A 14009-nucleotide genomic window follows, 5' to 3' on the forward strand; every position below is an offset into this window, starting at 1 on the left:
AAAGACTAGGACAAGGACTGTTCCTACCTAGGAATGTTAATATCGGTACCATTTGTTAATGTGTTTTTCAATCCCAAGCCTAACAGTTGAAATATGTGTCAAATACCAAGTTGGACAAATGTGCTTCCCACTTCAATGCCACAATTTGTCTGCTCTGCTTATGCTTAGAACAGCAAAGACTGCTTTGATGCTGAGCATCATTAAGCTGGGAAGAAGCACACAAGTTTTAATAAACTAAGGTAGTCAATAAAATATATGCTCTAGTTTAGTGCATTCATATAACGTCCCGTAAAGAGCTTTAATGCCCGTTACAGGAATTGTATAAATTCCTGTGTGCCCAAGGTATTTATAATATCACATAAACAAGATTAGCCAGACCCTCTGTCCCCTAGCCTTCCCCCTCCCCCAAACACAATTTCAGGTGCACACTTTGCTTTAATGCTTTGGTGTTTTGTTTTTTTTTAAGTGATGACATTCCCTTTATCCCTTTCAAAAACAGGCCTCCGTTTCTTCCTGATGAGCCTTCCAAGTGAATCCCCTCCAACCTCACCCTCCAAATCAGTCGTCACTTTCAAGATTTGTGTGAGCTCTCCCCCCACCCACACCTTTATTTAAAAGGAGAAAGAAAGCACAAATAGGTTGTTCATTACTGAAAAAATACAGTGAACAAGACTGGGGCATTTGTAAGTTCATCTACCTCTCTGCATTGTCTCTTTCTCTTAGCCAAAAAAATTTTTAAAAAAAACCCTCAATAAATTTTAAAGCTATTTTGGCTTTTAGTTTTCTATCAGGACTTTAACCTCAATTTTTATGCTGTTTTTTATAGCACCTCCATTATTTTTTGAGTAGCCCAGATAACACTGCATAGTCATTTTTTAAAAAATTAATACTCTTTCTGGAATTTCAAGGTGCCCTGGGAGATCATAATTGCAAACATACTCCTGTGTCATAAAACCAGAACTTAGCTAGTCCTTAATGTGAGTAGCAGGTGCCCAGCCATCTTTAAACACTCCTTACAACACTTCCCTTTGAAAAGATAGCCCGGTGAAGTTTACTGTTATCACCTGATTCCCACTGAGAAGATCTTCTCAAAACAGTATTGATATGATGTCTAGTCAAAAGAATTCAAGCCACCCAGGCTCACACAAGCCAACGAGGTAAGGGACCCTGAAGAATCTGTGAGTTTGATTTCCAGTTCAAATCACAACTTTCAATTCCTGATTTCAATAAGCATCTTGAACAGATGAAAAAATAATTACACCTTCTGGGAAGGTAGTATAGGAGATCCTATCATACCACAAATAAAAGAATAAAAATTAGATCTTCTAATTCATAAAAAAAAGTTCCTTGGCTCGAAATCCATCCGTTATCTGAGACCCTGTTAAATAAATGTCAAAGCGTATAAATATCAAAACAGAATGGAACGCAAAACAGAAAGCTTTGTCCCACGGGGCTCTGCAGATTGGGAGAAGGAAGATAGTCTGAACTTGATCGGTCCCTACCACAGCATTTATTTCGCCTTCAGAAAGCAGACATAAAAATTCTAAATCGAGACCAAAGAACTTTGAGAAACAGGTTTTTTTTTTTTCTTCAAAAAGCCTCCCACCGCTCTTCCTTCGCTAAACTGTCTCGATTTTACACCCAGAGAAACCTCTAAGCACTCAAATAATAACTTCCTTTTTTTTTAAACCAGCCACTGGCTTTCCAAAGATTCCCACAACTGCGCCCTGATCTCTTGGAGAAATAGAAAAGTTTCTTTTCTCTTCTCTTCTCTCCTTAGACGGATGCCCGAGAGAAAGAAGAGCACAAGGACTAGTGAGAAGTCTGCTTAATGTTATTTTCACTGCCGGTTTGTCTTTAATTCCCCCTTCCCCAAGTATTTAATTGCCTCTTTTACATTTTCATTATGCAACCCAAGTTTAAACAGATCGACTCCACTCGGCATCTCCCCAAGCAATAACAGAACAAATTACAGCCCCAAAGTTATTTCTTCCAAAAGTCATTTCACTTCTCTAATAAACGAAGGCCGCGATATTCCATTACAAAATTCAGCGCTCCCAAATTTGGGGAGATGGAGCCGATGTGCGGGGGGAGGGAGGCTGGGGGGCCAGGGGGCAGCTGGAGCTACTCAGAGGCCAAGGATGGGTAAAGGGTCGGGGGGCTGTGGGGTGAGGCAGCAAGGGGGCAGGGAGGAGGGGATGGAGGGGGCAGGGGGCAAGGGGAGCTGCCGCTCAGCGTTTACCCTCTCGCCGGGCACCGGCTTGAAGGGGAAGGAGAGCCGCGGTTGGCTTGGGGCAGCCTGAAAGCGACTCTGGAGATCGGAAACCTCCCCCCCGCCCCAGCCCCGCCTCCGATGCCACCGCAGTGGCGAAGCCGACTGCCCCCACCCCAGCACGGAAGGACCCCAGAGGAGCCGAGCCCGAGCTGCCCAGCCGCCAGAGCCAAGCTTGAGGCGGCTGCCCACCGGCCACGCTGGCCCTGGGCTGCCCTTTCTCCGCTCCTCCCCCCACCCCCGCTCCTCTTCCTCTCTGCCCGTCTCCTCTGGGCTCCTGGGGGCTGGGGAGGGGGTGGGTCTGCGCTCCTCTCCAGGGCAGCCTGGGAGATCTCCTTAGAACCCCCTACCCCAGGACAAGTGGCTGAGATCAGACCTAAGGGGCTGGTGGGGTCGGGGTGTGACCCGCTGGAGCTAACGATCAGCAAAGGTCATATTTAAGAAGGGAGTCAGCAAGGCCAGGGTAGCTGGGCATGTGGGATGGGGGCTTGAAGCTTTTTCTCCCAGCTAGGGAGGGTGCTATGTGGCTAGCAGCCAGCCAACCCCATGGCTGGGGGCCCACTCTGACCTGGTCTGTATTTTAGAACCACTAAGACAGAGTTTTCTTGGACACTGGGCTCATTTGTGGTTAGGGGGTGGTGTCCCTGGGATTCCTGGATTCCCAGAAAAGCATTTCCCCCTCGCCCCACTTCAGCCAGCCTCAGGCCACAGCTCATAACTGGAAAAGATAAGGTTCAGGGAGCCAGAGTCAGCAAAGAGAGAGGGAAGGCCAGGCTTCAGTGGGGGTGATCTTCCGGTGCTACCAACAAGGCCCAGGGTATGCAAAATGTTCAAACTCCATCACCCTGACAGCTGGAGCTCTGCAACAAAGCTCCCAGTCCAGCAGAAGGAAGGGACAGAACTGAAGGCTGGCCCGGAACAGAGCAAGCTGACTGCACTTGCTCCAGGTCCTACCTCCTCCCGCTCCCTCCCCACCCCAGCGTGCTGGGCTCAGTGCAGGAAGGCCACGCTAAGGACTGAGCTGGGAAGGCCAGGCCTCCCCTGGGCATCCTCTTGGCCCCAAGGAGGCCTCTGTAAGCACCTCTGCACTTAGGGGCAAAGAGGAGGCAGAAAGGAGTCTGGGGCAGGGATCAGACAGGAAGAAGGGGAGGGGCTGCCTGCCTGAGTCCCGATAGGATTCCCTCTCTCTTACTGGCATTTCTAGGGTGGGGGGAGGGCAAAGTCACACCCCAAAGCAGGGCTGGACTGGGCAGGACAGGACAGGGCAGCCCCTTGAACAGGCTAACCATGATAGGTAGGAATAGCTACCAGCTTCCCTGTGAGCCTGCAGGGTGGGGTCTGAACTATGTTGAGGTTTTATTGAGGATTATGCCCCCCCAAAAAAATTATAGGGTGCTGAGTCTGTGACTAAGGCAAGCCACAAAGTGACACCTCCAGCCACCAGCCTTCCTCCCCAGCCCCCAAGTGCCTCTGTTCAATGGGGAGATGACTCTGAAGGCCTCAGGATGTGGACGCTCGGGCCCTTGGCCCACCCTAATGTTCAAGGCTGATCAGTGGGCTAAGTGTGAACAAGACCCAATGTGGCCCTGACTACTTCATTCCACATGCCTCTTACTTTTTGAACTGGGGACAGATTTGCACTTGGTAATCATGGGGAAGCGTGGTCTCCAAACCTTCTGATCCTGACCTAGCATAGAAGTAAGGGTCAGAAGGAAAAGACAAGCTTACCCATTAGAAACCTATCAGGGAGAACGAGCCAACTGGTGGGACTGGGCCAGGGGAAGATCAATGGAACCAGACACCTCGAGCTGGAAAGCAGCTAATTGAAAACAATGATTGATTGAAGTAATCAATGCTCAAGCCTCTGCTTTGATCACCAAGGCTCCACTTTGGGGTAAGGCCCTCTCTCCCAACACATAACTCATGAGCAGGATCCCAGTTGTAACAGGAGAAACCCCAACCATCAGACAATCCCCTTTAAATTGGCTTCCGATGGTAACCAAGGGTCTATTTTGGCCCGAGAAGAGTGGTGTCACCAGAATTCTACACTGCTCTGGAGCTAGGCTTGGGAGGGAGCCGCACCCGGCCACCCAAGAATAAAAGGCAGGGCCTTGTCACAAACCATGTTCAAACAAACCACAAGAACAACCCGGAAGCCTACAATGAACTCTATGCATTGTTCTAGAGCGTCTGCTGTAATGTGCTGGCATAGGATTGGAAAAGAAACGTAAACTCACTGGGATGAAAAAGACAGACTTGGCTTTAATTGAAAAAGACAAACTAAGTGAATGATGAGTATATAAAACCTACCCTATGCCACTTTTATCACCCATAGATGACACTTAATCTCAAATTTATGAGACAACTGAACCGGCTTTTGAATCACTAGAGGCCTTTCTTGTAAGAATATCTGTGTTTCTTCTTTAAATACTGGTATCTGTAGAGAATATCTAGAAATAGGCACACAATGCTTGTTGTTGAGTTTATTTGGATTCATTTTTTACTAAGAATAAGTGGCCATTGAAGAAGAGGATCTGAAAATGATGCGTAACAATTAAGAGGCTCGTGGGGGATTCAGGTTACCAAATTAATCTGGGATATAGGAGCAGCAGCAGGGACAAAAAAGCTTCACCAAAGATTGTTTCTGGTACACGAAGAGACTGGGGCTGAGGGGCCTCACGTCACGGCTCGACGACTCAAAGCTGTTCTGCCCACGAGAGACCCACGGCCATTCCTCGGCCGTCTCTTGGGTGCCAGCGGTTGGCTTTCAAGTCATTCTCCCCCCTCACCTCCGTGCCACCAGGTAGGATCTCCTTGGTTCTCTGGCCACCGGGGCCAGGCCTAGCCCAGGTGCTAAAGGAGGTGGCTCATGGCGACTCAGTAGGTGGCACTCTTCCCTTTACATACTCAGATGGTGCCCCAGAACCGGATTATGGGGAACTAAAAAAAAAGATGCTGAAACTAATTTTAGAGGGGAAAAAAACTCATCTGCTAACCCACGAAATCCCGAGGAACTCAGGCATCACCCTCTGGGTTGGCAATGGGGCCCTTTCACCTGTGTGCTGTGGGGCCCCCCAGAGATGCTCCTGGCAGGTGTCTGAGCAGCCACAGCAGGGTCCACACTGGTGGCCAACACCGAGCCCAAGGGCTGCCCAACCTTCACACCCACCGTTTTACACTGGGCTGTACGGGCTTCCATTGAAAACGGGATCCCAAAGCAACTACTTTCCCTTCATTTTTCAAGCTCTAGAGGAGTTCATCAAATGGGCCAAATTTCTGCCCAAGCAGCTGAGCTAATGGATTTAGAGTCACTAGGTCTCATCTCTTGCCTGGCCTGGCCTGCCTGCCTTACACACTATCCATTTTAGCCTTAACTTGGCCAGAAGGAATCCACCCAGGGTAGGCAGAGGTGACCCGCCAATGGATTTCTGCAGATGAGAGAAGGTTGATCTCAATAGTGATTTGGGATAATCCTTGGATTTTAATTATCCTGTCTCTTTATTTATTTATTTATTTTTGTGGGTATGAGGCAATTGGGATTAAGTGACTTGCCCAGGGTCATACAGCTAGTAAGTGTTAAGTGTCTGAGGCCGGACTTGAACTCAGGTACTCCTGACTCCAGGGCCAGTGCTCTATCCACTGCACCACCTAGCTGCCCCTGTCTCTCCAATTTATTATGGAGAAAATGTAAGGCTACCTGTAGTTGAAATTTTACTTATCCTCACAGCAAATGCCATAAATCTTTCCCATTCCTCCACCTAAATGAATAATTCATTAATTTTCAAAGGAAAAAAAGTAGCTTTAAGAGTCTGAGATTTAATTGACAGGTAAAATGAAGGTAAACCAGCCAAATCCAAATCCGTCCATTTGTGAAGTTCATCATGTTTTTAAGCACGTCTCTGACAACCTAGCTCCTAAGAACAGAAATTATCTTTTAAAAAATTAGTATTGGGCAAAAATGAGCTAGAAGCAGCTCATACACCCTCACTCTGGCTCGCGGCTGCCGCTCCGCTCTCTCTCGCGCTCTCTCTCTCTCTCTCTCTCTCTCTCAAGGTGGCAAATAGCTTTTGGGATGCCAAAATAGCCAACATTCCCAGCAACATAAACACTGCCCAGTGTAGACCAATGACAAGCACTTTATTTACTACGCCACAGGCTCTGAATAGAGGCAGAAAGAGAAGGCTGGTAACACACAGTGCTCGGCTACCTTTCCCTCAGTCAGGAATCTCCTGGCCTCAATGCCTCTTGATGAGAGGACTCCAATTAGAACCCTATTCGAATGTGAACTCCTTGAAGACAGGCATAGTCTCTTGTTCCCAGCAGAAGGAAGTAAGGCAGCAAGCACATCCAGGCCTCAATGAGCCCTCAGTGAACTGTGACCGCACAGCCAACACCACCAAGCCCAGCCCCCTCCTACCTTCAAAAAGATCTGGACAAAGGGATCATCCTCCAGGCCCCGGTCAACGCCCAGGCCTACCCCAGGGCTAATTCTAAGGCTTGGAAGGACTGGCTGTAACCTTGCACCAAGGGGCTGCCTGGGACCCGGTTAATTTCTCCATCAGATATGTAAAAGCAATGCCCACAGCTCTTCCTGCTGGGGAAAGATGCCCAAACTGGGGAGGGTAGGGGGACCCTGGCTCATGGATCCTGACCTTTCTCCATAAAACAGGAGTGGCATGTACTTGACACTTTCAGAAAAAATTCTTCCCAAAGTGTAACGAGTGTTTAATAATCTTAAATTAATCCCAACACTTGATTAGACTTTTAAAAAATACAAACTTCTAGCTTCTTTACACTGACAAATATCCATAGGAATGCTGTCTGATTTGAAACAATGAATTAAATCCTAGTAAAGAACCCCCACACATTTCAAACCTTGTGGGGCCTGTTAATCATAGGGACACACTGACTTTAAGGCTCTTTCCTATACTGTGGACATCGGGCTGACTTGGCCCATTGTACAATCTCTGGGACAGTCCCCGGCCCTCAGAAAGAACATCCCAGGTCCTTTTTGTACAAATACATGGGGGAAGGGGGAACTGGGAAGGGAATAAGCATTAAATATTATCTCATTTAACCAATAAAAAGAAAAAAAGCGCCCTCCTCTCCTATATCCAAGCTGACATCCAGAAGATGTCAGGCTCAAGCAAAGCACAAAGGAAGTTGCCCCAGCTCTGGGCTCCTCTACCTGGCGTCTTGGCTCCTGGGAGGCAGCATCTTCTCTGCCAAAGCCTGCCAGCCAATGCACAGGAAACAGGGCAAATGTCAAAATGACCTGAGCAGAGAGGCCAGCTTCAGGGGCACCCCCCTCCCCCAGGGGAAAGGGGGGGGCTCCGAGTCTAGGGCAAGTCTGTGGCCACTGGGACATCTCCCCGCCATTTCCCAGGTGTGAGGCCCACACAAGAAGCTGGCCAGCAAGAGCCTCGAGAACAAGACAGGACCCTGGCACTATGGGGCAAGGGGGAAAGTGATCCCCTCTCCTGGGGTCCACTAGCAGACCCCCAAATGAACCATGAAGCTCAAAACTGAAATCTTTAGCACACGTTTCAGAACAATTAGAAGAGAAATCAAGGTCTGATTTGGGAAGAGCTGAAATAACCAACCACAAATAGATCCACAAGCCCACCACTACACCCCAGGGAGGGGTAACTGGGGAAACAAGAGCACCCACTCCCCAGCACTGAGCAGAGTCCCCTTCATGGGGCCCTCCTTGAGGCAACAGGCCAGCCTACTGGCCCCACACAGCGGAGGCCAGGCGGGCACCAGGCATCTCATTTTCTACGTGCCTCATTCTGCCAAGGCCCAAAATCGAGAAAATGAGCAAGACCCCTTTACGTGGCTGCACTCTGGCTATGACTATGAAATTTTAGATTTTATTCTTTTTTTTTTTTTAAGTGAGGCAATTGGGGTTAAGTGACTTGCCCAGGGTCACACAGCTAGTAAGTGTTATGTGTCTGAGGCCGGATTTGAACTCAGGTACTCCTGACTCCAGGGCCGGTGCTCTATCCACTGCACCACCTAGCTGTCCCTAGATTTTATTCTTAAAAAAAAAAAAAAAAGCCTAAGAGAAACCCTCCCTCCCTCCTCATCTTATCACTCCTCCTTCCTTCCTCCCACATTCTCTCCTTCCTTCTTTCCTCCCTCCCTCCTTCTTTCCTCACCTTTTCTCTTCCTTCCTTCCCCCCACCTGATCTTATCCCTCCTCCTCCCTTCCCTTTCTCCCTCCTCCCTTCCCCCTCTCTCCCCCCTCCCCCCCCCCCACTTGACTCCAATCGGTTAACCAGACACTTGCCAGGCACATCTCAGATAACCGAACCAGCGACAGCAGCCGGCTCCCGGGGGCGGGTGGGAAAGCTCAACCACACAGCCGAGCTCCGAGTGACCTCCTCTGGGCCTCAGTTTCCCCCTTGTCAGGCAGGAGGGCCGTCCCGCCAGCTCGTGCCTGGCCTCGCCTTCCCCGCCGCAGGCACGGGCACGGGCGCTCCGGGAAGCCGGGGGTCGTGGCCCCTGCGCCGGCTCTGAGGGTGCTGACAGCTGAGCCCGGGGCCGGCGCCTCGCCGCCCCGCGCCCCTCCTCCAGAGGCGGGGCCCGCCGCCGCGCGCAGGCCCCGCACCAGCCCGGCGCCCAGTCCCCAGGACCCCGAAGGGCGGCGCGTGACCCCCCCGGCTCGCCGTCCGCCCCCCGCCGCGCGGCCTCACCTGCCAACAGGCTCCGCACGTCGTCGGGGACGGCTCCGGGGAAGGACGCGCTGCCGGCCTGGGGCATGGTCGGGGCTGGGCGCACGGACGGACGGACGGACAGACAGAGTGCGCGCCCGCCGGCCGGCCTGCCTCACAACTAGGAAGTCCCGGACGCCCGGCCGGCCCGCAGCCGCTGGACTCGCCGCCTGCACGGCCCGGCCCCCGCGCGAGCCCCGCCCTCCTGGAAGGGAGGGGAGGGGCCCGGGACGGAGGATAGGCGCGGTGCGCCTGTGCGGCCCCCGCCCCCCTCCCGAGCCCCGCCTTCCCAGGGGGAGTGGGAGGGGCCCAGGGTGAAGAAAGAACGCTTGGCGCCTGCGCGGTCCCAGCCGGCGCTGCGGGCCACGCCCACCACACAATGGCGTTTCAGATAGCCTCGCCGGTCACAGTCCACGGCGATCCGCGTACTGAGAACATGAGGCTCCAACCGCGCCGGAGCGCCGGAGGGCCGGCCCTCCCGTCCCTCTAGCTCGTGCGGGACTCCCCGGACCACTCAGACCCGGCCCGCAAGACATATTCAAGTACCCAAAACAAATATGGCGGCCCTATTCAGGTCGTCGAAAAGCAGTGCGTTCAGATCTTCCGCCAGTCCTCCCTGAGAAGCCTATCCGCGGGGCGATCTTCGCAGGTCCTTTTGTGATTGGATCTTAAGCTGTTTGGCCCCGCCCATTGCCTTTCTCAGTGTTGTTTACCCCTAAAAGAGGGTGGGGAAAGGGGCGAGCCGAGTCCACCCAGTCCAGAAAATTGGCCAATCAGGGTTCGAGGATGAGTATGACGCCCCTCCCCCGCTTCGGGTAACCGGTCTGCACTTGGGCGAGGGGTGCGTAGCTCGGGCGCTTGTCCCGTTCTCCCCGGCACGGGTGAAATGAGGGGTCACATGAGCAGACTCTTCTTTGTCCTGCTGGGGTCCCGGCACCCGAGGCTTGGGAGCTGCAAGAGGCCACGGGCGAGATGCACAAACCAAAGCAAACCAAACCGCAGAGTCCGGGGCGGGGGGCAAGAGGTGCTTCAGCTCCGGGAGTTTGGGGCGGGGGGGTAACAGCGTAGGCAGCCGTCGAGCGCACGCAGTTATTAATTGCCCACCGACCTCTGCCCTTGGAACTGGGGGACCCGGGGACTCAGGACAGACGGCTCCTCCCCTGCCCCCGCTGCCCCCCCAGGACTGCCTTGACGGACCCCCACGCGGGTACCTTCTACCTCCCCGTCCGGCCGCCCTTTGGATTGTAAGCGTCCCCAAGGCCTGGTTTTAGGGTTCGCATCCCCCGGCACAGTCCCTGGCACGTTGCAGGCACTTAAATGCATTGTGACCATTGGAGATCTCGGCCACAGAAATGAAACAGTCCTTTCCCCCCCGAGAAGCCCACTTTCTATTGGACAAAGCATGCCCAGAAGTGCCTTCGAAATGTAGGATCATCAGTTTTGAGCTGGAGTCTCAACCCCATCCCCACCCCTTGTTTTACAGAGGAGAAGCCTAAGGGGCGGCTAGGGTTCTGGGTGGGTAGAAGTCGGGCCTGGAGTTCGAATGTGGGCTCAGACACCTACCAGCTGTGTGAGCTTGGGCAAGCCACTTAACCCTGCTTGTCTCGGTTCCTCAATCAGTCAAATGAGCTGGAGAAGGACATGGCCAACCCCTCCAGTATCTTTGCCAAGAAGACCCTAAACGGGGTCACGGAGAGGGTTAGGAAGGACCCCAGCCCAGGGGAAAGTCCTCATTTAAGATCCGTTGTGTTCACAGATCTTAGTGAGTTAACAGCTGATCTTCCTAAACTGGTATGACCGAAAATGCAATACCCAGAGGCCAGGCTCTTGGTGAATTTAGCTGGGGTGCTCCTTCAAGGACAGACCCACATGTTGATTGAGCACCTGGGCCACACCTGGAGCCTCCCCAGCTCTGGAGGACTCGCCAGTGGTTGTGCTTCCCTAACACTGGGTCATCTTCCTGCTGAACTCTAGGCTCAGAGGAGGACCTGGGCTGTGGTCCTGGTGAAATGTTAATGAATAAATCAAGCATCCTATAGGGTTGTAAGGAGAGGGTGAGGTAGCCAGTGCAACAACCCCTTTCATTTGGGGTTTTGCTCAAGAGGAGGCATCAGTGGGGCCCAGCAGTCAGAAAAGTCAGCATAGAGCAGGGCTGCATTCATCCACCTACAGGCTCCGGAGCAAGGGAGATGCTGGCATACGCCTGCCCTGCTCAGACTCCTGCTGGCCACTGCGCTTTGGGAAGGCCATTGAGGACCTGCAGCATAGTCAGGAGACGTGGCCAAGATGATGAAGGGATTCCAAATCATGCTGTCCTGGCTTCAGATGTGGCAGGGAATGGACTCCTGCTGGGCCCCAAAGGACAGAGGCAGCACAGGGAGGCAGGTTTCCACTCAGTGTTTGAAAAGGTCCTAATGAGGGGCAGCTATTTGGCACAGTGGATGGAGCACCAGCCCTGGAGTCAGGGGTACCTGAGTTCGAATCCGGCTTCAGACACTTGACACTTGCTGGCTGCGTGACCCTGGGCAGGTCACTTGGCCCCAGTTGCCTCACTAAAAAAAAAAAAAAAAGGTCCTAATGAGAGCTGCATGAAGGGGCGATGGGCAACCCAGGAAGCAGAGCATTCCAGAACCCAGAAGACCTTCAGGCAGAATCTGGACAATCATTTACTAAGACAGCTAGACAGTGCAGGATAGACTTCAGGGAGTGGAGTCATCCATGAGTTCAGATCCTGCCTTAAACACTTAGCTATGTGACCCTGGGCCTGTCCCTTAACTCCAGTTTCCTCAGGTGTCAAAGGGGTGTAATAAAACTTACCTCACAGGGTTGTCGTGAAGAGCAACTGAGATGATATTTGTAAAGTACCCGGTGCCTGCCATGTAGTAGGCTCCTTCCTTCCTTTGAGGTTCCTTCTAGCTCTAGGACTCTATCCAACCCCATACATTAAGGAATGTCTTGACTACAACCACCTGCAAATCTCTGGACAACCCCCACCCTTGCATTTCTCCATTTCCTGTTCCAGGTTTGCTCAGTGTCATTAGAGAAAAATCACAAAATCTAGCTGACTGCACCCACAACAAACTTGTCACTTATCCTCGCAAGGACCTTTGCTGCACTCCACAATCCCTCTCAGCCCATTTTATTGATTCCCTAGCTTATTCCTCCAAGCAGCTGTTTGAAATCATTTCTCTCCAGTCCTCATAGCGTTGGCTCCACCGTCTGAACCAACCTCCCCTTTCTCTGAGGAGAATGCAGCTGCGTAGTGTTAGCTCGTCCTCATCCTCCATTTCTTCTCAGCAGCATGTTTCTCCCCCAGGGTCACAGGAAAAGGGCTATTACTCCTCCTCTTCTTATGTCCTTGAACCCATTTCCTTCTTCCTTCTTTGGGACCTAGCCCTGGAAGCCATCTCTCTCATGCATCTCTACCCCAAGCCCCTTTGGTGGTTCCTTCCCCTCTGCCTACAAACATGCTATGGTCTCCCTGTTCCTCCAAGAGGCTTCCCTTGACCCTATACATCACATTCAGATATTATCGGATCTCATTCGTCTTCAGTATTGAACTTCATTTTTAAAGGGGACTATAACTGATGCTCCCTAACTACCCACTCCCGTCTCAAGTCCTGGCTGTTGGGTTTCTGTTTCCCTCCTACAGAAACTAGTCTCTCCAAAGTGACTAATGGCATTAGGTGGAGTGCACCGAATGATATGATTGTCTGGAGTATTGCACATCTGATCAATTAGGCTTTAAAGTGAAGAGGGAAGGAGGGAGAAGGAGAAATGTGCCCGTTATCTGCCAGGGTGTTCACCAGAGAGGAACATGCACAACATGGGAAGAATAGCCAGGGAAAGAATTGGTAACCTAGAGAAGACATCCAAGAAGATGGGGTGTCATATGTCTGTGCACAAACGTACAAAGGATGGGCAGTGAACCCTGAATGCAAAAAAGCAAATTTGTCTTCATAAACATCATTGAGCTTTGATGGAAAGGACTTGGTGACTAGGAAGGTGTCCCCTTCCACCTCATGATTTCAGTGGCTTTCTGATATCATCAATACTCCCTCCATTGGTGCTGATGGCAGCCCATCCTCAGCTCCTCACAACAGATGGTTGTTAGCCTCATTCAAAAGGAAGGAAATAGATAAAGGGAACAGGGGCGGGTCTTTTAATAGCTTCCTAGGAGGAGATTCAAAAAGAGGCTGGAGAGAGGAGTACAGAGCATTTCAGTAAGATCAATGGAGAACAAAAAGTCAGTCATAAAGAGGTCACTATAGAAGAGCAGGAGAATCACAAACCTGGGGTGCAGGTGTGATAGAGAAACGACGAGAGCCTTTTGTTGTCCAGATGTTTATTTGCTTGTCCCTGTCCCAAAGGCAAAGAAACTTACACAAATGCTTTACTTTCTTTAATAAAAATTTAACTCTTTGAGAAGTGAAGGAAGTAACAAGAGGAACCGTTCCAGACCTAATTCTGACCAAGAAGGAGGAAGTTACAGAACCAGAAATGATGGGAACTTTAGGAGGAAATGACTATGGCATCTTAGAATTTGTGAGAGAGGAGGGGAAAGCCAGACATGGTCTGACCATATCCTGTATTTGATTTTCTTTTTAAAATGTAATATTATTATTTTGGTCATTAATAAGCACTTATTAGAGAACCCTCATAAAAATGTGTGGTAGTGGTGGTTGTTCAGTCATGTCCAACTCTCTGTGACTCCATTTGGGGTTTTCTTGGCAAAGATACTGGAGTGGGGGCGGGGTGCAGCTAAGGGGCACAGTGGATAGAGCACCGGCCCTGGAGTCAGGAGGACCTGAGTTTAAATCCAGTCTCAGACACTTGACACTCACTAGCTTGTGTGACCCTGGGCAAGTCACTTAACCCTCATTGCCCCGCCCAAAAAAAAAAACAAAAAGATACTAGAGTTGTTTTCCCTTTCCTTTTCTGGCTCATTTTGTAGATAAAGAAACTGAGGCAAACAATTAAGTAACTTGCCCTGGGTCACCTAACTAGTAAGTGTCTGAGGC

At 51.1% G+C, this 14009-nt stretch overlaps 1 protein-coding gene across 2 annotated transcripts in view; it reads right to left on the reverse strand.

Moving 5' to 3' along the window:
• The window catches only part of SKAP2 (src kinase associated phosphoprotein 2), a 164297-nt gene extending 155122 nt beyond the window's left edge, over nucleotides 1-9175 (reverse strand). For both annotated transcript variants that reach the window (XM_043967927.1, XM_043967926.1), the window contains exon 1: nucleotides 8971-9175. In XM_043967927.1, the coding sequence (XP_043823862.1) occupies nucleotides 8971-9037 (67 nt within the window). In that variant the 5' untranslated portion in view covers nucleotides 9038-9175. The remainder of the gene's footprint in view (nucleotides 1-8970) is intronic.
• Nucleotides 9176-14009: the final 4834 nt, after the last annotated feature.

This window comes from Dromiciops gliroides, chromosome 5 (genome assembly GCF_019393635.1).
Source record: "Dromiciops gliroides isolate mDroGli1 chromosome 5, mDroGli1.pri, whole genome shotgun sequence".
NCBI classification, from domain to species: domain Eukaryota; kingdom Metazoa; phylum Chordata; class Mammalia; order Microbiotheria; family Microbiotheriidae; genus Dromiciops; species Dromiciops gliroides.